This window comes from Schistocerca serialis, chromosome 8, assembly GCF_023864345.2.
Source record: "Schistocerca serialis cubense isolate TAMUIC-IGC-003099 chromosome 8, iqSchSeri2.2, whole genome shotgun sequence".
Classification (NCBI taxonomy): Eukaryota; Metazoa; Arthropoda; class Insecta; order Orthoptera; family Acrididae; genus Schistocerca; species Schistocerca serialis.
The window spans coordinates 32,404,918-32,427,121 of NC_064645.1; the positions used below are offsets into that span (position 1 = coordinate 32,404,918).

The window sequence follows — 22,204 nt, forward strand, 5'->3', positions numbered from 1 at the left end:
GGAGACACCAGCAAGTTTCAGATTGATTATACACTGAAGAGCCAAAGAAACTGGCACACCAGCCTAATATCGTGTAGAGCCCCTGCGAGCACATAGAAGTGCCATTACATGATGTGGAATGGACTCAACTAATGTCTGAGGTAGCGCTGGAGGGAATTGACATAATGAATCTTGCAGTGCTGTCCATAAATCTGTAAGAGTATGAGGGGGTGGAGGTCTTTTCTTAACAGCACATTGCAAGGCATCCCAGATATACTCAATAATGTTCATATATGAGGAGTTTGGTGGCCACCTGAAGTGCTTAAACTCAGAAGAGTGTTACTGGAGCCACTCTGTAGAAATTCTGGACAACTAAGATGTCACGTTGTCCTACTGGACTTGCCCAAGTCCATCGAAATGCACAGTGGGCATGAAAGGGTGCAGGTGATCAGACAGGATGCTTACATACCTGTCAGAGTCATATCTAGACGTATCAGGGGTTACATATCACTCCAGCCTCACACAACCCACACCATTATAGAGCCTCCACCAGCTTGATCAGTCCCCCGCTGACATGCAGGGTCCATGGGTTCATGTCGTTGTCTCCATACCTATCATGTCCATCCGCTCAATACAATTTGAAATGAGACTGATCCAAACAGGCAACATGTTTCTAGTCATCAACAGTCCAATGTTGGTGCTAACGACTGGACGCAAGTTATAACGCTTTGTGTTACGCAGTCATCGAGGGTGTATGAGTGGTCCTTTGGCTCCGAAAGCCCATATCGATGATGTTTTGTTGGGTAGTTCACAGGTTGACACTTGCTGATGGCCCAGAATTGAAATGTGCAATAATTTGTGGTAGCACTTCTGTCACGTTGAACGATTCTCTTCAGTCGTCATTGGTCCTGTTCTTGCAGGATCTTTTTTTAGCTGCAGAAATGTCATAGATTTGATATTTTACTGGATTCCTGATATTCACGGTACACTCATGAAGTGGTTGTACGGGAAAATCCCCACTTCAACGCTACCTCGAAGATGCTATGTCCTATCACTCGTGCACCGACTATAACACCACTTTCAGACTCACTTAAATCTTGATAACTTGCCATTGTAGCAACAGTAACCAATCTATCAACTGTGCCAGACAGTTGTTGTCTTACACAGGTGATGCTGACTGCAGCGTTGTATTCTGCCTGTTCACATGTCTCTGTATTCGAATACGCATGCCTACACCAGTTTTTTTGGCACTTCAGTGTGTAATGTTAAGGTAGAGATTTTGGAACCAGATTTTAAATTGTCTGTCATTTCCAGAGGCAGGTATGGACTCTGAGCACAATTTGTTGGTTATGAACTGTAGATGCAGGTGTGGACTCTGAGCACAATTTGTTGGTTATGAACTGTAGATTAAAACTGAAGAAATTGCAAAAAAGTAAGAATTTAAGGAGATAGGACCAGGATAAACTGAAAGAATCAGAGGTTGTGGAGAGTTTCAGAGGGAGTATTAGAAATACAATAGAAAGGAATACAATAGAAGATGAACGGGGAGCTTTGAGAGATGAGAAAGTGAAGACAGCAGGATCAAATAAGTAAAAAGACATGGTGTAGTGGAAATTCTTTGATAAAACAAGTAATACAGGATTTGATTGATGAAATTAGTTTAAAAACGCAGCAAATGAAGTAAGTGAAATGGAATACAAATGTCTAAAAAACGAGATTGATAGGAAGTGAAAAATAACTAAGGAGGAATGGCTGAAGAACAGTGTTAGGATTTAGAAGAATATATCCCTCTAAGAAAGACAGATACTGCCTACAGGAAAATTAAAGAGGCCTTCTCAGACAAGAGATGCAGCTGAACAAATATCTGATACTGGGAAAAGAACGTGACAGAACAGTGAAAGACTTAAATCAAAGCAAGGTCCCAGGAATAGGTGACGTTCTGTCAGAACTACTGATAGGCTTGGGAGAGCCAGCCATGACAAAACTATTCCATCTGGTGTGCAATATATATGAGACAGGCAATGCATCATTGAACTTCAAAAAGAGTCTAATAAATCCAATTGTAAAGAAAGCAGGTGCTGGCCCCACAATTTATCATAGAAGAAAGTTTAAGGAAAGGCCAATCTACATTTATAGCATTTATAGACTTACAGAAAGGTTTTGACAATGTTGACTTTCTTTCAAGAGATAGTGGGGTCAAATAGAGAGAGTGAAAGGCTATTTGCAACTTGATGGAAACCAGATGGCAGTTATAAGAGTTGATGGGCCAGAAGGGGATCAGTATTTGAGAATAGAGTGAGACAGGATTGCAATTTGAACAAGCAGTAAAGAAAACCAAATAAAAATGTGTAGTAGGACTTAATGTTTGGGGAGAAGAAATAAAAACTTCGAGGTTTGCCAATGACAGAGTAATTCTGTCAGAGACAGCAAAGGACTTTGAAGGGCATGTGAATGGAGTGGGCAGTGTCTTGAAAGAAGGTTATTAAAAAAAGAAGAGGAAGAAGAAGAAGATAATGGAATCTAGTCAAATTAAATCAGACGATGCTGAGAGAATTAAGATGAGGAAACAAAACACTAAAAGTAGTAGATTGTTGTTTGGGCAGCAAAATAATTTGTAATGGCCGAAATATTAGGTAAGTAGATTGTGTATCTAAAGAGGAGGCACTGAACAGAATTGAGGAGAAAAGAAATTTGGGACACAATCTGACTAGAAGAAGGGATCGGTTGTAGGACACATTCTGTGACTTCAAGGAATCACCAATTTAGTATTGGAGGCAAGTGTGGGTAAAAATCGTGGAGGTAGATTAAGAGAGGAATACAGTAAGCAGATTTAGAAGGATATAGGTAGTAATTGAGAGATGAAAAGGCTTGCACAGGGTAGATTAGCATAGAGAGCTGCATCAAACCAGTCTTTGGATCAGAGACCGTAACAATGATATAGAGACAATACTTCTGCTTGGAACTCCTTAGTAGGATATTTATAAATTTTACATAATTTTGCGTAGAAAATTTATTTTATACATTAAGTTTTTTTTTTTTTTTTTTTTCAGTGGCACTGAAGAAATTTTGAGGGCAAGAGCATTGTGGTCTGATAATCCCAAATCAGTATTTGTTACTACTACTACTTCTGTAGATCCTACATTCGAAAATATACTGTCTGTAAGACTGTTTGTATTATACGTTAGTCTGTTGGTTTGTGTGTGTATGTAAATAAGTTGAAATTACATAATAGGTTTAAGAACTGATCTTTTGACCTACTTACATTCATACAACTTACATTTAAGTTGTCACAAACAATCACAGTGGCTCTTCCAGTAAATATAATGTTAAGCAATGTTTCTACTTGATTAATGAGAATGTCTGTATTGCCAGTAGGTTGTCTGTATATTGCTATGACATTGACTTTTCCCTGTATTCCATACAACTGTACAGCTGCTGCTGCTTAAAAATGATTTTCCACACTTAATGATTCAGCTTCACACCTTCTTTTATACCCAGTACTTGATTTGGGAAAGATGTATATACACTTCATTTTTGGCATTTTTTTCTACAGCATTGGCATGCCATCTTATATAGATTAATGTTAGTGCTGTTTAGTTGTAAACTTCTTCACCTATGTTCAATAATGCACATGCACTCAATGTTCACTACTGTGTCACATTCTAATGATTTATTTTTAAGGCACTGAATGTTTAGTGTTGAAATCTGCAGATGATTAGGATGGGAACTGGTTGCAGTTGTGTTTACATTTTGTGATGTTGTGTTCCTTCCTGTGTTCTGGCAAGGTGCCTAAAATCCTTAAAAAGGACATCTTTTCAGCATTTCATGGGTCATTAACCGGGCTGTGGTGAGATGCTTTCTGTTACTGTTGGTGCTACTGCTAATGTTTTTGTTGCTAATGTTTCTATTGTTGATAGTGATATTGTTTCAAATACTTCAGGTTTTGGTTTTGCAGCTACTGCTGTGCTCCCTTGGGAACTGTTAGCATTTGGGGTGTTTCCTTCTGTTGATGCAACATTATGTAATTGATCTTATAGTGGTAATAGTTCATTGTCAATGGATTCCACACAAGCTTTTCCTTATAATGTATAGTTCTTGTCTGTGAGGGGAATGATCTTTGAAGCTTCACACTTGACTTTTGTTTTTGTAGCTACTATTTTTAAAATATTTGTTATTACAAAGTTTTTCTCTATTTAGATGGGAGCTGTGTCTATCTCTTTCCATATTTTCTTATATCTACAAAAGTCACATTTTCAAATGCCTTTATACAGTTTTATCTCGTTATTTGCACTTTCTACTTCTTTGTTTACACAGGACCATTCCACTGGGTTGAAACAACGTGGAAATGAAAATATGATGACATTTGTACTTCTTGGTTCACATAGTTCTCTTTTAAGCAAGAGAGCTAAATCTTTTTTATTGTTTCTTGCAACATCACTTGCTGTTGCCAGGAGAACTAAAAGTCTTTGTAGCTTAATGTGGAGATTTTTTGTGACTTATTAATGTTTCTGTACAGAATTTCACACCTGGTTTCCCTATGGAAGTTAGATTCAATTGCTTTTATTGCAAAAATCATTAGCTATGTTCCACTTGTGGCTGTCTGCATATGTTTCAATTTTAATACTGGTAGTTGAATTGGAGCTACAAAACCTAGGCCTACCTTTACTGTGCACAGCATCTTGTTTTATGTTGTTTATTTCATCACTTGTTTTTATTGCACAGTTGAGTAAGTCATTAGAACAACTTAAAAGTTGGCGATTTGTATTTACCACATTCACGTTGGATTTCACATTTTTCTGAAACAACAAAGTTTTGGGTCCTACTGTATTCACATTTTCCTTTTGCTTCTCACACAGCTCACGATAACTACATATTGCATTTCCATCATCTGCTGAGAAAGTACATGAAATGAGTTGTTGTATGCATAGATCTTACACTTATGTCACAATTTTCTTGATTTTGCACTTTCTGTTTGTTGCAACTGATCTCCAATTTTTCCCACTTTTCTGAAATAATTGAATTATTCTGCTGAAAACTTTAAATGTTCACTTCACTTTTTCCTTCTTGAAGTTTTATGATATTCATTTCCAGGGTAATAATTTCATACTGTAAACTACTAATGCATTCATTTAGCTTCGTAGTTTCAACATTGCAGTTTTCACAATTTTATCTTTTTTGTAGAAAAATTTGTATGAGAAACACATTTCAAACCTTTACCTTAGATGCCATCTTGCCCTAATCTTAATATCTTCAGCAAGACAATTCATCAGTCCATTGAACCCAAGCTATTTCATAATGCTTTGAGGAACAGCACAAGAATATATGTCTACCTGCTTGTCACCTCAGAGTTCATGGCTTACTGAACACATTTGGGCTGCCATTGAGAAAGACATGTGGACCTTGGACCCAGCTCCAATGAATCTCTTCGAATTGTTGTCGTTTGTTGTGAAGTCGTAAATCAGAGCAACTGCTCAAACTTATGGTATCTTGTGGAATGCATTTCATGACAGACCATGACACTTCACAACAAAAGGGGAGTGCTACACCCTGCTTGGCGGTTGTCTGGAATCTAGTTGCTCACTATGCACGTGATATGTGATATGTTATTTATTCATCTCATTACGTACAATTTTCAAATCATTTGATTTGATATACAGGAGACATGTCAAGGTTTACAAAAGAAACTTTTTTAAGAGAAATACAAAAGTTTACATTATATTTTACATTTCTAAGTTACAGCTACACATGTACATAAAATAATACATGTAATACAATCCCTGTGTTCAGACTGTGAAGCTGTCCTCAATGAATTTGACAGAATAACAACACTTTTCCACCAGAAGAGTAAAGGGCAATCTTTTCAGTGAACCAACTCCATCTTAAATATATTACCACCTTTTATTTTATTGAAAATTTTTAACCCCATATTCTCTGACATTTGGGCATAAAGTTTTAAATGATGTGTTGGAAGTTTGAAGTTATCTCTTTGGTGAGTGCTGTATTTGTGGTCAAAATGGGAAGTGTCTAGTGTATGTTGATTTTTATATAGGAACACCACCATCTCATATATGTAAAGTGAGGGGATAGATAGTATTTTTAAATTTTTTGAACAGTGATCGACAAGATTCCTGTTTTTTTGCAGCACATGTTTGTAATTACTTTCTTTTGTAATACTAGGAGCCTAGTGACATTTGCTGAATTTCCCCAGAAGATTATGCCATAACGAATAACTGACTCAAAGTAGCAGTGATAAACTATCTTTCTAGTATCTATGTTTGTGGCACCTGACAAAATACACATTGCAAATGCTAAGTTGTTCAGTTTATTTGCTAAGTAATCTGTGTGTACCTTCCAAGCATGAGGCAGATGAAGTGACCAGTAATTCTGATACACATTTTTAGTCCAAAAAGAAAACTGAAGCAAAAGGCAATGTATAAATAAAGCGTTTTGCACAGCAACTAAAAGATACTTCTGCAAGCCTTACTTCAGTGTGTCACTTTTTTCTTTTTGGTTTTAGACCAGTTGTTGCCAAAGTGAACATCATAACAGAAGGTGATCAGATGGCAGAGCAAGATGAAAATGAGAATTACATTGTTGAGTCCCAGGATCAACCAGCAATTGAAATATTGGTAAATAGTAAAATAAAGTTTTATGATTCAAATCAAAATCTATTAAGATGTTAAAGAACATATATCTGTCTGCAAAATTCTATTTCTCATTTAATTTATATTAACTACTACAACCTTATTAACTGTGTACACTTATGTGTCTTGAGTTACAGATTTACTCAGTATTTACTCATTCATTACTAAATACTCTCCTACAATCCTCACTCTGGTACCTAGAACAGTCCTTTGATTGAGACTGGAAAGACTTTGAAAATATTGCAATAATTGTTGCTGGGATACAAGTGCCTGTATAGCTTTCGTGCATTCATTATGTCATAATTTTTGTGTATTGTATTCTTCTGTGTCTCTGATTTCTAATACTAATCGTGGTTTAGTATTTTCCACCAGTCATTCATAGTCCTTCTTATTTCTAAATGTAATCTGCAGTTGCATCATTTGATGCTCTTTTATTATTTTTGAGAGTGCAGATGCACTACAATAGTCCCTGTTTATCCTGAAATATTAGATGAAGATACCTTCCTTCAGGATTACTCTAAACAAATGTTGATATTGCATTTAATGTTGAATAGCTGATTTAAGCATTCAGTTAGTACTGGTCAGTTTCCTCAGTAGTTTATTCCCAAACCAACAGAGAATAAAAAAACTTAACAGAGTTGTTTAAAATCACACTCCACACTTGTATTAACATAACATGGTATGGAAAGTTCTGGAAAATGTAAGTAATGTATGATGTGTAGGTACATGATGAAAGACCCCCAGGATATCGTAAAGTTAAAATTCATTAAAAACAAAAAATGAAACGCCGATCGACCATAAGCATTTGCAAAGACGTTAATTATGAATGCGCGGTAAGGCACAGACAGATGAGAAAACCATAATTCACTTTTTTGTACATGATTTTGTTACTCACACTCTCTCGTATGTGGTAGGTCTGTTAAGAAGTGCCGTTTGGAATATGACAGGCTACGAGTGTTTTGTATCATACATGTTTCGAAATTACGAAAAATTTGATACCAGTATTAAGTATTTTTTATTCAAGTGAAGTGAAACCAAGTAAGGAGGAAAGTATTTTTTTTTTATACAAGTGAAATGAAACCAAGTAAGGAGAGTTTTCTTATTTATGTCACACACTAGTGTAATTGAAGTCTGCTGCCTGCATCTGCAATTGAAATGTAAGAGAGGTAGTCCGATAGCCTAAAAATTCCTACACGCACAGAACATATCTAATAATGCAATTGTATTATCCTTTTAAATGTTTTTCATATGTATATGTATTTAATAATGTTTTATTACTTTTATTACAACACAAGGAGTAAAGAAAATAGCTCACCGAATAATAGAAGCATTGAGTCATCGACAGCACACAAAAAAAGAATGAAAACCTTGGCCTTTGGTCACATCCTTTTTTGAACTAGATTACACACACAAAATAGTGTAGAGGGAAGGAAGAATGCAAAAACACACTATCCTTTGAGTACAATATCATTATGGCACAGTGGGAATCAGCTAACTCATACAAATGCCTTGGTGTAACAATGTGCGTGGGGGTAAGAGATGGAATGATTATGTAGGATCAGACATCCATTCATTGGTACAGTACTGGGAAAATACAGTGTTAGTCATTCCAGAATATTAAGTGTGTAGGACCCACACAAAATAGATTTATTGGGAAGTCAGTGAAAATGCTGTCCCCTCCAAATAACAGCAACTACCTGGCACACAGTTAGGGAAATATTTGAATGACACTGAATGTCCAGAGTCATAAAGAGCCAAATATCATAGACAAAAGAAAAGTTATAAATTATTACAGTCTTTTGAACATTTGGTACATTGCTGACATATTTCAAATAAGGAACTGAATAGTAAAATGCATTATTATTTATTTGTCCCATAAAGTGGTTCTGTGTGTGTCCACATGCCAACATAGGGCATGAAAAGTTGTATTTCATGCATGGAATAGGTAAAGAAGCTATGTATGTGAGTAATGTGATGACTCCCTAATTTCATACATTGGTGTTAAATCACACAAAATATAAAAATGGAAATATCCACAAGGGAAATTGTGTTTACTGATTACTAATAATCTTTTATCAGTGAAAGTATAAAGACTTACATACTGTCCTATACTAGTTAGACTAATTGGGCTTCCATTTAATCTGTTGCAGTTTTTAGTCTCTTTCTCAGTCTCTTCTGAGCTGCCTTTAAATTGTCAGGTAATTTACTATACATTAGTTCTCATTTACGTCTCACATTACTGTCAGCTTTATGAGATACCGTTCAACTATAAATATATATTTGGATAGCAAATTTGCTATTGGTGACTTCATTATTATTTATAAGCAACTGTGTATCTCCAGGAATGAAACTGACAGTTTCTAAATATGTGATATAATGAAAAGTAACCTCAGCCATGGATTTCGCAGTGGTTTGCAGAGTATGGACATAGATATATTCATGGCAAGTATTGTCAGTTTTGGGAACTTGTCATTAGTATTCTCAATGCCTATACTGAAACATTCCATCTAAAATGTAGCTGAAACCTTTAAATGCAAAAATTGATAACACTCAATCCTGGTTACTAGATTATTCCCTCTTCCTAGTCACTCACATCACCCAAAGTGCACAAAATTTGAAGCTGCTAGTGCAGTCATTGTATTAAGATGTTTTCATGAAATACTAGTTATGATATTCTTCCAATTTTTTTCTGATGTGTTAGCAACATAAAGGAAAAATGTTGTTGCAATTAGTTTCTCTTCTTCCTCTGCTAGCTGTGGCCTCAGATCCTTTGGTTTTAAATGTTCAAATGTGTTTGAATTCCTAAGGGACCAAATTGGTGAGGTCATTGGTACTTAGACTTGCACACTATTAAACTAACTTTTGCTAAGAACAACACACACACCCATACCCAAGGGAGGACTCAAACCTCTAACCATGCGGACCTTTGGTTTCATGACATTGTGGATCTGGCAGTGATTTTAAACATTCAGCCTGAGAACAGTTTGTCTGTGTGTCAACTCCAATGATAAACACTCTTGGTTGGAGATAAGCCCTGCACACTAGTGTGCTGAGTATGCTTGCTCATTGTGAGGGGGCACAAGTTGGAGGTATGCATTGGTTACAGTCAATACTGTGTGCTAGCACGGCATCCGGTGTTCTCTTGGTTAGCACATCCAGTAATACAAGTTGATTGTTTTCTTCATCTCCTTCATGAACCTGATGTTTTGCTGCAGCAAGTTCAGATGTTGCAAAATGCTTGTATGTGTAGTTGTCAGTGTACCCGTATCATGAATGTATCATTTAAATATTATAAAAAAGTGATGAGTGTTTGTGGACTGCTTTGACTCTAGACTTCTTGAAATGCCATCATAAGCTAGTTAGCTACCCCTGGTGACAGTGGGCAGCCCATCAGCTCTCTGCTGGACTCTTCATGGTAATTTCCATCAAGCAGGAAGTAGGTCGACATGAAAACAAATTCAAAGATTTTCGTTAGCACAACTGATCTTCTCCCCTTGAGACTAGAAGAGTTCCTTACGTATTCCCCAGTAAACAGGGAAACGAAATTGGAGCTCACCATGAGGCCTTCCTGGCCTTGTTCAAAGTTCTGATGCTGTTGGACAAAATGCACCAAATTCAATACATGCTGAAGGCATTTGTCAACAAAACAGCTGAACATCACTGCCAGCTGTTTGGTAGCTCTCGTATGTGCTGATGTTGCTAATGATGAGATGAAATGAGGCCCCTTCTTTATGGACATTTGGTAATTGTTAAAGTTTCAGAGGTGCATATGCTCATGCCAAAGTCTAATCACCATTCTTTCTTGGAAAGTGTTCTGAGAAGTTCGATGGTATTTCTCTTCACATGGGTGGTTGGACCATCTTCTGCTCTCCTGTAGGGAACAATCACTAACTGTACATTTTCTGCTTATATACTTCAAACAGTAACAGGATTATACATTTCTTTTGTCTACTGGAAAGATGACTCAGAATCTTTTCAGGAACATTTAAATGCTTCCCTCTCCTCTTTGCAGAGGTTTGGCTCTGGTGGAATGGCCCTTGTGAACATTTTGAATTGAGTTTGTGTAACCAAGAAGACAAAACAGCAGTAGCCTTAACTACCCATCCCCCCCCTCCCCCCTCCTCCCCCCCCCCCCACCCCCCACCCGTCACCCACCCCTCACACCCCTCCTCCACATTGCACCCATTGAAATTAAGTTTATTGTGTGGTTATTTTTCTCTGACAATCTAGTAAAGCCAGACAGAACTTCTAAAGAATAGTGTGAGGGAAAATATGAACTGGAAATGTTTTTTGTAAACTTTATTGAACTGACCAAAATAAAAACACCCCACCTTGTTTTTCTATGTGGTCTCCTAACATATTACCCCTAATTCCTGAGTTACCAGGGACTCACAGCAGGTTTATCCTGTTGGCTTCCCCTAGCATCACTAGGGATTTGTGGCATTCTGCTGCAGTTCTTGTAACACCTGCATAGATTCTTCTTTGCACACACTCTGATGATGAATATCTCTGCCTGGAATACCAGAGCCAGTTTCCCTAGAGAGATTGTGTTCTCATCTGTTTTTGACCCATCAGTAAACCAGACTGTGTGTCGTGAACATCATCATGGTTCATTCTTCCATTACTCCCTACTTCCAATTGTTACACTGAAATATTTGTTGAAGCAGATGGAACTTATTCTATAGTCAGCCAGCATTTCCCTGACAATTTCTATATTTATCACATTCATTTTATTGATGTGGGAACTGGATATCCTGTAGGTTTCAGATTCTTAGCCTTTATGCCTCCGATGCTGCCTCCATTGTAATCCAATGGTGTAATGGAGGCATGTCCAACATGGTCTCCATCCCAGAGGAGATGTGCTGCTGTTAATTTCATGCGTCATGCCTAGGCAAACTTATCTCTGCACCTTCACATGGGTCTTAGCAGCCACCTTCTGTTCAATATTGGTTGGTTGGTTGATTTGAGGGAGGGGACCAAACATGGAGGTAATTGGTCCCATCGGATTATGCAAGGATGGGGAAAGAAATTGGTCATGCCGTTTCAAAGGAACCATCCTGGCATTTGCCTGAAGCAATTTAGGGAAATCACAGAAAACCTACATCAGGATGGCCAGACACGGGTTTGACCATTGTCCTCCCAAATGGGAGTCCAGTGTGCTGACCACTATGCTGCCTTGTTCAGTCTGGTGTATAACCAGGAAGATATAGAAATCAATTTCCTGATAGTTTAGAGCTTTTTTTAACTCCACAAAAAGTTGGTGAAGTACTGTTTCACATAATTTATCTTGTGATATGCCTGTTGGGTTTAATTTAGAGGAATCTCGGTAAACCTTGTTTCCCTAACTTGTACATTTTTTCTAATGTCTTAAAAAAAGAAAGGAGGACAGACTTGGTTGGTCTCATGTCCTTACCCTTGGTATGATCAGTCTTCCCTGGCTTTGGAATAAAAGCAACCTTCACTGTTTTCCAAGCATGAGGAATGATGCCTGCTGGTAGACTGACTCTAAAACATTCTACGTAGGAGCCTGATAAATCTTTCTGCTTGTTGCAATAGAGCCAGAAGAACTCCATTTGGGTCTGGTGGCTTGAGCAATTGAAATGTCTCCGCTGCCCACTGTATTTTCTCGAAATCAATACATTCTGTGACAGATTCCTAGTGTTCCCACTGGTTACTAATAAACCAGTACCTCACAGGGACTGAATTCTGGCCAGTACTGTATGCCAGAGTGCTCTGAGGAAGGGTAAGTATCGAGGAGCAAATCCAGTGTGTCATTAGCTGCCCTTGTATACTCACCATCCTCCTACATTTTTTATATTCTTGTGAGGACGTTTTGAAGTTGAGCCCTGATACTGTACCTGCCACTTCCACATAGAATACCTTCCAGGGTGATTGTTTAATTGCTTAATAGAAAGAATGTATTTGGCAAATGCTTCCTGATATTTTGTCCACCGTCCTTTTCTTCTTAAAAAGTTGAACAGATTTCTTACCTGCTTCCATTGCAGTTCAGAATTATTGTTCACAAAAGTACATTCCTGTTTGTGTACATTTTGCTGATTGGACAGTTTTCTAAGTACCAGATCATGATGAAAGACATCACTTCATATGCCATTTCCCCTAAAACTCCTTAATTTATTTCAAAGTACTAACTTCAGGTAAGTGTGAATTTAGGTCTTTGCTATAGGAATCCCAGTCTGTTTCCTTGGATTTCTATAGGCCATAGTCTGTTTAAAACCAGTTTCCTCCTTGAACTTAATTTATAAGAAGCAGTCAAATCAAAATGAGACAGGTGGAAAAAAATTAAGTAAACTGTTTACTACTTCAAAGTAATTGTCATAACTGTTACTACATTTATCCCACTGTGAGACAAGATGGTCAATGCCTTCATGGAAAAACATTTACAGTTGCCTATTTAACCATGATTGTACCTAGGTGTCCACACCTTCGTTCGAAGCAAGTCGGCTGCCACGAATGTTTTCCTTCAGGGCTCCAAATGCATGGAAGTTGCATGGGGAGAGGTTCGGACAGTAATAAGTAAGGGCTTCCCTGTGCAACATCTGTAGTGTACTCAAAACAACTTTGATAACATGTGAGCAGCCCCATGTGTTGCCAAGGCTGTTTCAGCTACAGTGAAGAAGTTTTCTGGGAAGCCCTTACACATCCTCTATAAAGTCCCGATCTCACCCCACATGATTTCCATATTTTTGGATCCCTGAAGAAAAATATTTGTGGCTGTTGATTTGCTTTGAATGAAGATGTGGACACATAGGTGCAGTTGTAGTTCTTCACGCAACTGCAAATATTTTTCCATGAAGTTTTTTTATCTCACAGTAGGATAGGTGCTGCTCTCACACTGCCTTTAGGACTTTCTCACCTACTCCTGCTACAAGGGTTTGGCCATCATATGCCACCTCCTGTTTAATTGTCATCTAGTCATCTGTCAAGCACCTGCACTTCCTAAGACAGAGTCTTTGGAGCAACATCCTTAAGTTGTTTAGGCACCCTTTGTGGTCTTGAAGAGTTTCTCTGCTGTCTTAACCAGCAACTTCACCTCCTTCCCTGGAGATATCTTGGAACCATCTCCTTTAGCCAACATATTGTTCCCATCCTAAGATTAGAGCACCTTTGTTCAGATTACTCCTGAATTTGTGTTCTTGACATGAGTCTTCCTCAGTCTTTTCAAAGTGAGCCATTTGAGCTAGCTCCTTCTGCTGCAAAGTGATGTTAACAAGTGGATAACCCTCATATATTCCTGCCATCCCAAAAACCCCAGCTGTTACTGGATCTTGTTATCTTGTTGGGAAATGGCAGTAAGTGACTCCTCTTTCATTCTCTTATTCCTTATCATGGAAGTGGGAGAGGCGTGTTTACTTCTTTCACGCCAAGACAGTCTTTTTTTGGAGGTCTTGGAGGTCTCCAGACAAGTCTTTGATGTTCATACAGTCCAACTTCTCAGTGACATTTTCCACTTCTCAAACTTGTCTGTCCCCGATTAAGTTGCAGAAACAGCTTCTATTAATTGAACATCTGACGTTTGGGTGTTCAGCGTGTCATCAAGTCCCTTTGTTTTTAAATTTGTTTCTGCGTTGTCCGTTTTCATCCTGAGAATTGGGGATCTATTAGGTCAACACCAAACAGTAGTGGAGTCCAATGCCAGTTTAGGGCTACTTACTGAGGGAGATCTCCCGATATCCCCAAGGCTCCATTCACAAAACTTTTTCCCATGTGCCATGTACCCCTCAACACAGATCACATCTCACATAGGGTTGGGGGAAGGACTATGGAAAAAGCTTCCTACAAACATGCAAACCTCTCAACCCACACAGTCTGTGCTATGATAAGGCAGTGTCCCCTGGAGAGGCCTCGTGCGTGTAATACTGCGTGTTTCATGCAGTAATTCATCTGCTGCACACAATGGAGGAATGAGGGCAACCTTTTCCTCTGCACTGGTAAAATAAGCCACAGGTAGCGTCAGTGGTGTTGTGTCTACTTTTCTGGGTAGAGATAATGTTGCATAGTCAACTTTTTTCCTCAGTACAATTGATTACAGTTCTTGCAGTCCTTTAGCTACAAGATGTTAGTATTTTCAGATTATCTGCATGTTGCCGACTATCCTAATCTATTGGCTTGATACCAGATGACTTTGTCTATCCACCACAGAGTCAGGGAAGAGTGTCGACGTTATCTGCAGGTGAAGAAGAAGAGTCATCTTGTGATCTTGCTGAGCCTACGTCATATGTAATATATTTGTTCCTTAACCAGGGCCAAGCAGGCTCATCTGGTTTATAATGTTCTCAGATATTCAGTCAGATGGGATCATCCCAATAGTGTGATATGTCAGCTAGCTAATCTGTTAGCATCTTCAAGTGGCCACAGTGGCCAACTGTGTGGCTCCAAGTGCCATGTTATATAGCCTGTCCTTTGTGCTGCCAATCACATGACCCTATACATTGTGCAGTTTCACTGGTGAGGAGAAGGGGAAAGTGTGGGGTGCAGGCACCAGTGGCAGTAGCCCCCAGTCTCGGAGGGTGGCCAGGTCACTGCTGGTGTGGAGAAGGTGTGTGTGCTTGGCGAGGTCTCATAATCGGGCCACAGTGATGACAGCATATGTGTGAATTTTGCAACTTGCTGTTAAAATAATCACATTAACATTGGAGATAGAAGAGAACAACTGACTTTCATTCCTCAGTGTGCTAGTCAAGCGAGGACTTGACAGCTTACTAGGACTCAGTGTTTACTGTAAAACAGTGCATACAGATTTATACTCAAATGCCTTCACCTGACACTCTCCTCGCAATGAGTAGGCGACCTTACCGTACTAGTGCATATGGATCCCAAAATTTCCAATGAGAGAGTATAGCAGTGGAACTGCAGCACCTACAAGAGGGTTTCAGGAAGAATGGTTACTATCTCTGTCAGATCCAGGATGCTGTGAAACCATATGATATGAGAGCACAGTTTGTAGAGGAAAAAGAGAAACATTTTGTGACAGTAAGCAGCCCTTACAATGCGAGTACGAAAGTTATGAAAGTGTCAATGCGGTGGGATTTTTTTATCTTTGTTAAAAGCTAGTAGTGGCAAAATGTCTACTTTGCATATGTTTTGAAATGTAATGCATTTTTTTTTACATCCAATCTGGACAGACTAAAAAAAGCTATACATTGTTTTATATGTTAAAAACTACGATGGTAATATTGACACTCAAAGATACAGTGGTTGCAAGTGGCAGCAGCAATGCTAAAATGAGACTGTTGTACATTGTATCTCTGGCTTTGTTAGCCGACTTGGATGTAATTTCTATTTTTTTGTTTTTGGTGTTGACTTCCTAGCAGTAGGAGAAAGAGATATATATTGTTGTATGAAAGGGATAGTCCGCCATTGCAATCAGAATTGCGACTTTAATGTATGATGTCTGTATAGAAAAAGTGGAAGGATTAAAAACAATTGTAATTCGAAAGAGCTTATCTTGATGAAAAACCGGCAAATATAATTGTCGTCAAAGACAACAAAACAGGAAAAGGTAATTCATTCTTTTAAAAACCCGACACTTCACATTGGGCATTAAATATGTTAAAGTTTTACCAGCAAGATTTACATCCTGTGCTGAAAATAATTTCAAGAGCCTGCATCGAATTTATAACACCGATCAAAACCAGTGACGAGCGACATTGCCATTGTTTCTCAAAAGTAATGTTCAGTAACCAGGATGTGGATTTATTATTGCTACAATGATTAAGGATCTGCTGCCATTTTGCTTCCCCTCCCATTTTTCTTTGATATTGTGCAGACCCATCAATACTAGATTGTTGATCGCTGCAGCTGTGGAGTCACAGGATCGTCATCGCCAAGATTCAGAAGAAGAATTCTCATTGCTGGAGATACAAAAATAATAGTAGTAACAGTAATAATAATAATAATAATAATAATAATAATAATAATAAACATAAACAATAATAATAAACAATAATAATAATAAACAATAATAATAAACATAAACAATCATCATAAAGGAATTCAAGTTCAAACGCTCTCTTAAATGGGAATAATCGAAAATAATAATAATAATAATAATAATAATAATAATAATAAACTACTGGCAGCAACAAATCAACAACTCAACCAATTACTAAAGATAACAGAAGTATTCAGCAGTGATATAAATATGGCTTTTGGAACAGACAAATGTAAGAAAAATAGCATAGTTAAGGGAAAACACACTAAACAAGAAGATTACGTATTGGATAACCGCAGCGAGGGCATAGAAGCGATGGAAAAAACAAATGCCTATAGATATCTAGGATACAGACAAAAAATAGGAATATACAATACAAATATTACAGAAGAACTATGAGAAAAATATAGACAAAGACTAACAAAAATACTGAAAACAGAATTGACAGCAAGAAACAAGACAAAAGCTATATATACCTATGCTATACCAATATTGACCTACTCATTTGGAGTAGTGAAATGGAGTAACACAGACCTAGAAGCACTTACGTGATCACAATGCCACAAATATAGAATACATCACATACATTCAGCAACAGAAAGATTCACATTAAGCAGAAAGGAAGGAGGAAGGGGATTTATCGACATAAAAAACCTACATTATGGACAGGTAGACAATTTAAGAAAATTCTTTACACAACGAGCAGAAACTAGCAAAATACGCAAAGCAATCACTCATATAAATACATTGGCTACACCATTGCAATTTTATAACCACTTCTACAACCGTTTAATCACATAACATCAACAGATACAAAGAAAGTAAAATGGAAAAAGAAAACAATACATGGCAAGCACCCGTATCATCTAACACAGCCACACATCGATCAAGACGCATCCAACACATGGCTAAGAAAAGGCAATATATACAGTGAGACGGAAGGATTCATGATTGCAATACAGGATCAAACAATAAACACCAGATATCACAGCAAGCATATTATTAAAGATCCCAATACCACAACAGATAAATGCAGACTTTGCAAACAACAAATAGAAACAGTAGATCACATCACAAGCGGATATACAATACTAGCAAATACAGAATACCCCAGAAGACATGACAATGTAGCAAAAATAATACATCAACAACTTGCCATACAACATAAACTAATAAAACAACACGTTCCCACATACAAGTATGCACCACAAAATGTACTGGAGAATGATGAATACAAATTATACTGGAACAGAACCATTATAACAGATAAAACACCACCACATAACAAACCTGACATCATACTCACCAATAAAAAGAAGAAATTAACACAACTAATCGAAATATCCATACCCAATACAACAAATATACAGAAGAAAACAGGAGAAAAAATTGAAAAATACATCCAACTGGCTGAGGAAGTCAAGGACATGTGGCATCAGGATAAAGTTGACATTATACCAATTATACTATCAACTACAGGAGTCATACCACACAATATCCACCAGTACATCAACGCAATACAGCTACATCCAAACAACTACAATAATCTGTAATTATTGATACATGCTCAATTACCCGAAAGTTCCTAAATGCAATGTAACATATACCGTACAGTTAAAAGGAAGTCACGCTTGCTCAAGGTCTGTGTCACATTCCATTTTTAACCAGACATAATGTCTGAGACAGGAAAGAAAATAATAATAATAATAATAAGAAGAAGAAGAAGAAGAAGAAGAAAACAGGAGAAAAAATTGAAAAATACATCCAACTGGCTGAGGAAGTCAAGGACATGTGGCATCAGAATAAAGTTGACATTATACCAATTATACTATCAACTACAGGAGTCATACCACACAATATCCACCAGTACATTAACGCAATACAGCTACATCCAAACAACTACAATAATCTGTAATTATTGATACATGCTCAATTACCCGAAAGTTCCTAAATGCAATGTAACATATACCGTACAGTTAAAAGGAAGTCACGCTTGCTCAAGGTCTGCGTCACTTTCCATTTTTAACCAGACATAATGTCTGAGACAGGAAAGAAAATAATAATAACAAGAAGAAGAAGAAGAAGAAGAAGAAGAAGAAGAACAAGAAGAAGAAAACAGGAGAAAAAATTGAAAAATACATCCAACTGGCTGAGGAAGTCAAGGACATGTGGCATCAGAATAAAGTTGACATTATACCAATTATACTATCAACTACAGGAGTCATACCACACAATATCCACCAGTACATCAATACAATACAGCTACATCCAAACTTATATATACAATTACAGAAATCCATAATTATTGATACATGTTCAATTACCCGAAAGTTCCTAAATGCAATATAACATATACCGTACAGTTAAAAGGAAGTGATGCTTGATCAAGGTCCTCGTCACGTCCCATTTTTTAACCAGACTTAACGTCTGAGAAAGTAAAGAAATAATAATAATAATGTGTTGTTGTTGTGTTGTGGTCTTCAGTCCTGAGACTGGTTTGATGCAGCTCTCCATGCTACTTTATCCTGTGCAAGCTTCTTCATCTCCCAGTACCTGCTGCAGCCTACATCCTTCTGAATCTGCTTAGTGTATTTATCTCTTGGTCTCCTTCTACGATTTTTATCCTCCACACTGCCCTCCAATACTAAATTGGTGATCCCTCGATGTCTCAGAACATGTCCTACCAACCGATCCCATCTTCTAGTCAAGTTGTGCCACAAGCTCCTCTTCTCTTTATTCTAAGGGTCAGTATTGCCTCACGTGTTCCAACATTTCTACGGAATCCAAACTGATCTTCCCCGAGGTCGGCTTCTATCAGTTTTTCCATTCGTCTGTAAAGAATTCGCGTTAGTATTTTGCAGCTGTGACTTATTAAACTGATAGTTTGGTAATTTTCACATCTGTCAACAGCTGCTTTCTTTGGGATTGGAATTATTATATTCTTCTTGAAGTCTGAGGGTATTTAACCTGTCTCACACATCTTGCTCACTAGATGGTAGAGTTTTGTCAGGACTGGCTCTCCCAAGGCCGTCAGTAGTTCTAATGGAATGTTGTCTGCTCCCGGGGCCTTGTTTGGACTCAGGTCTTTCAGTGCTCTGTCTAACTCTTCACGCAATATCATACCTCCCATTTCATCTTCATCTACATTCTCTTCCATTTCCATAGTATTGTCTTCAAGTACATCGCCCTTGTATAGACCCTCTGTATACTCCTTACACCTTTCTGCTTTCCCTTCTTTGCTTAGAACTGGGTTTCCATCAAAGCTCTTGATATTCATGCAAGTGGTTCTCCTTTCTCCAAACGTCTCTCTAATTTTCCTGTAGGCAGTATCTATCTTACACCTAGTGAGATAAGCCTCTACATCCTTACATTTGTCCTCTAGCCATCCCTGCTTAGCCATTTTTCACTTCCTGTTGATATCATTTTTGAGACGTTTGTATGCCTTTTTGCCTGCTTCATTTACTGCATTTTTATATTTTCTCCTTTCATCAATTAAATTCAATATTTCTTCTGTTACCCAAGGGTTTCTACTAGCTCTCATCTTTTTATCTATTTGATCCTCTGCTGCCTTCACTATTTCATCCCTCAAAGCTACCCATTCTTCTTCTACTGTATTTCTGTCCCCCATTCCTGTCAATTGTTCCCTTATGCTCTCCCGGAAACTCTGTACAACCTCTGGTTCTTTCAGTTTATCCAGGTCCCATCTCCTTAAATTCCCACCTTTTTGCAGTTTCTTCAGTGTTAATCTACAGTTCATAACAAATAGATTGTGGTGAGAGTCCACATCTGCTCCTGGAAATGTCTTACAATTTAAACCTGGTTCCTAAATCTCTCTCTTACCATTATATAATGTATCTGATACCTTTTATTATCTCCAGGGTTCTTCCATGTATACAACCTACTTTCATGATTCTTAAACCAAGTGTTAGCTATGATTAAGTTATGCTCTGCACAAAATTCTACCAGGCAGCTTCCTCTTTCATTTCTTAGCCTTAATCCATATTCACGTACTATGTTTCCTTCACTCCCTTTTCCTACTCTTGAATTCCCGTCACCCATGACTATTGAATTTTCATCTCCCTTCACTACCTGAATAATTTCTTTTATCTCATCATACATTTCATCAATTTCTTCATCATCTGTAGAGCTAGTTGGCATATAAACTTGTACTACTGTAGTAGGCGTAGGCTTTGTGTCTATCTTGGCCACAATAATGTGTTCACTATGCTGTTTGTAGTAGCTTACCCGTACTCCTATTTTTTTTATTTATTATTAAACCTACTCCTGCATTACCACTATTTGATTTTGTATTTATAACCCTGTATTCACCTGACCAAAAGTCTTGTTCCTCCTGCCACCGAACATCACTAATTCCCACTATATCTAACTTTAACCTATCCATTTCCCTTTTTAAATTTTCTAACCTACCTGCCTGATTAAGGGGTCTGACATTCCACGCTCCAATCCGTAGAACGCCAGTTTTCTTTTTCCTGATAACAACATCCTCTTGAGTAGTCTGCGCCCAGAGATCCGAATGGGGGACTATTTTATCTTCGGAATATTTTACGCAAGAGGACGCCATCATCATTTAAGCATACAGTAAAGCTGCACGCCCTCGGGAAAAATTACGGCTGTAGTTTCCCCTTGCTTTCAGCCGCTTGCAGTACCAGAACAGTAAGGCCATTTTGGTTAGTGTTACAAGGCCAGATCAGTCAATCATCCAGACTGTTGCCCCTGCAACTACTGAAAAGGCTGCTGCCCCTCTTCAGGAACCACACATTTGTCTGGCCTCTCAACAGATACACCTCCGTTGTGGTTGCACATACGGTACGGCTATCTATATCGTTGAGGCACGCAAGCCTCCCCACCGACGGCAAGGTCCATGGTTCATGGGGGGGATAATAATAATAATAATAATTATTATTATTATTATTATAATACTGGAACAGAACCATTATAACAGATAAAACAACACCACATAACAAACCTGACATCATACTCAACAATAAAAAGAAGAAATTAACACAACTAATCGAAATATCCATACCCAATACAAGAAATATGCAGAAGAAAACAGGAGAAAAAATTGAAAAATACATCCAACTGGCTGAGGAAGTCAAAGACATGTGGCATCAGGATAAAGTTGACATCATAACAATTATACTATCAATTACAGGAGTCATACCACACAATATCCACCAGTACATCAACGCAATACAGCTACATCCAAACGTGTACATACAACTACAGAAATCTGTAATTACTGATACATGTTCAATTACCCAAAAGTTCCTAAATGCAATGTAACATATACTGTACAGTTAAAAGGAAGTCACGCTTGCTCAAGGTCCGTGTCACTTTCCATTTTTAACCAGACATAACGTCTGAGACAGGAAAGAGAAATAATAATGATAATTTCAGAGAATCTTCCGGATTTTTGTTAGGAAAAGTCATGCAATGAACCTTACAAACATTCGCAATATTCTCTCTCTCTCTCTCCCCCCCCCCCCCCCCGCCCCCCCCCCCTCTGTCTCTCTCTCTCTCTCTCTCTCTCTCTCTCTCTCTCTACGTTTTTATATGCACTGTTGCCCAGTACAGTACACATTCATTCAAGGGAGAATTAGTACAT

The 22,204-nt window shown here is 37.9% G+C and overlaps 1 protein-coding gene across 5 annotated transcripts in view; it reads left to right on the top strand.

Moving 5' to 3' along the window:
• LOC126416158 (TRAF3-interacting protein 1) overlaps positions 1–22,204 on the top strand; it is a 252,874-nt gene that overhangs the window by 195,117 nt on the left and 35,553 nt on the right. For all 5 annotated transcript variants that reach the window (XM_050083716.1, XM_050083713.1, XM_050083717.1 and 2 more), the window contains one exon: positions 6,497–6,608. In XM_050083716.1, coding sequence (XP_049939673.1) covers positions 6,497–6,608 — 112 coding nt within the window. The remainder of the gene's footprint in view (positions 1–6,496; positions 6,609–22,204) is intronic.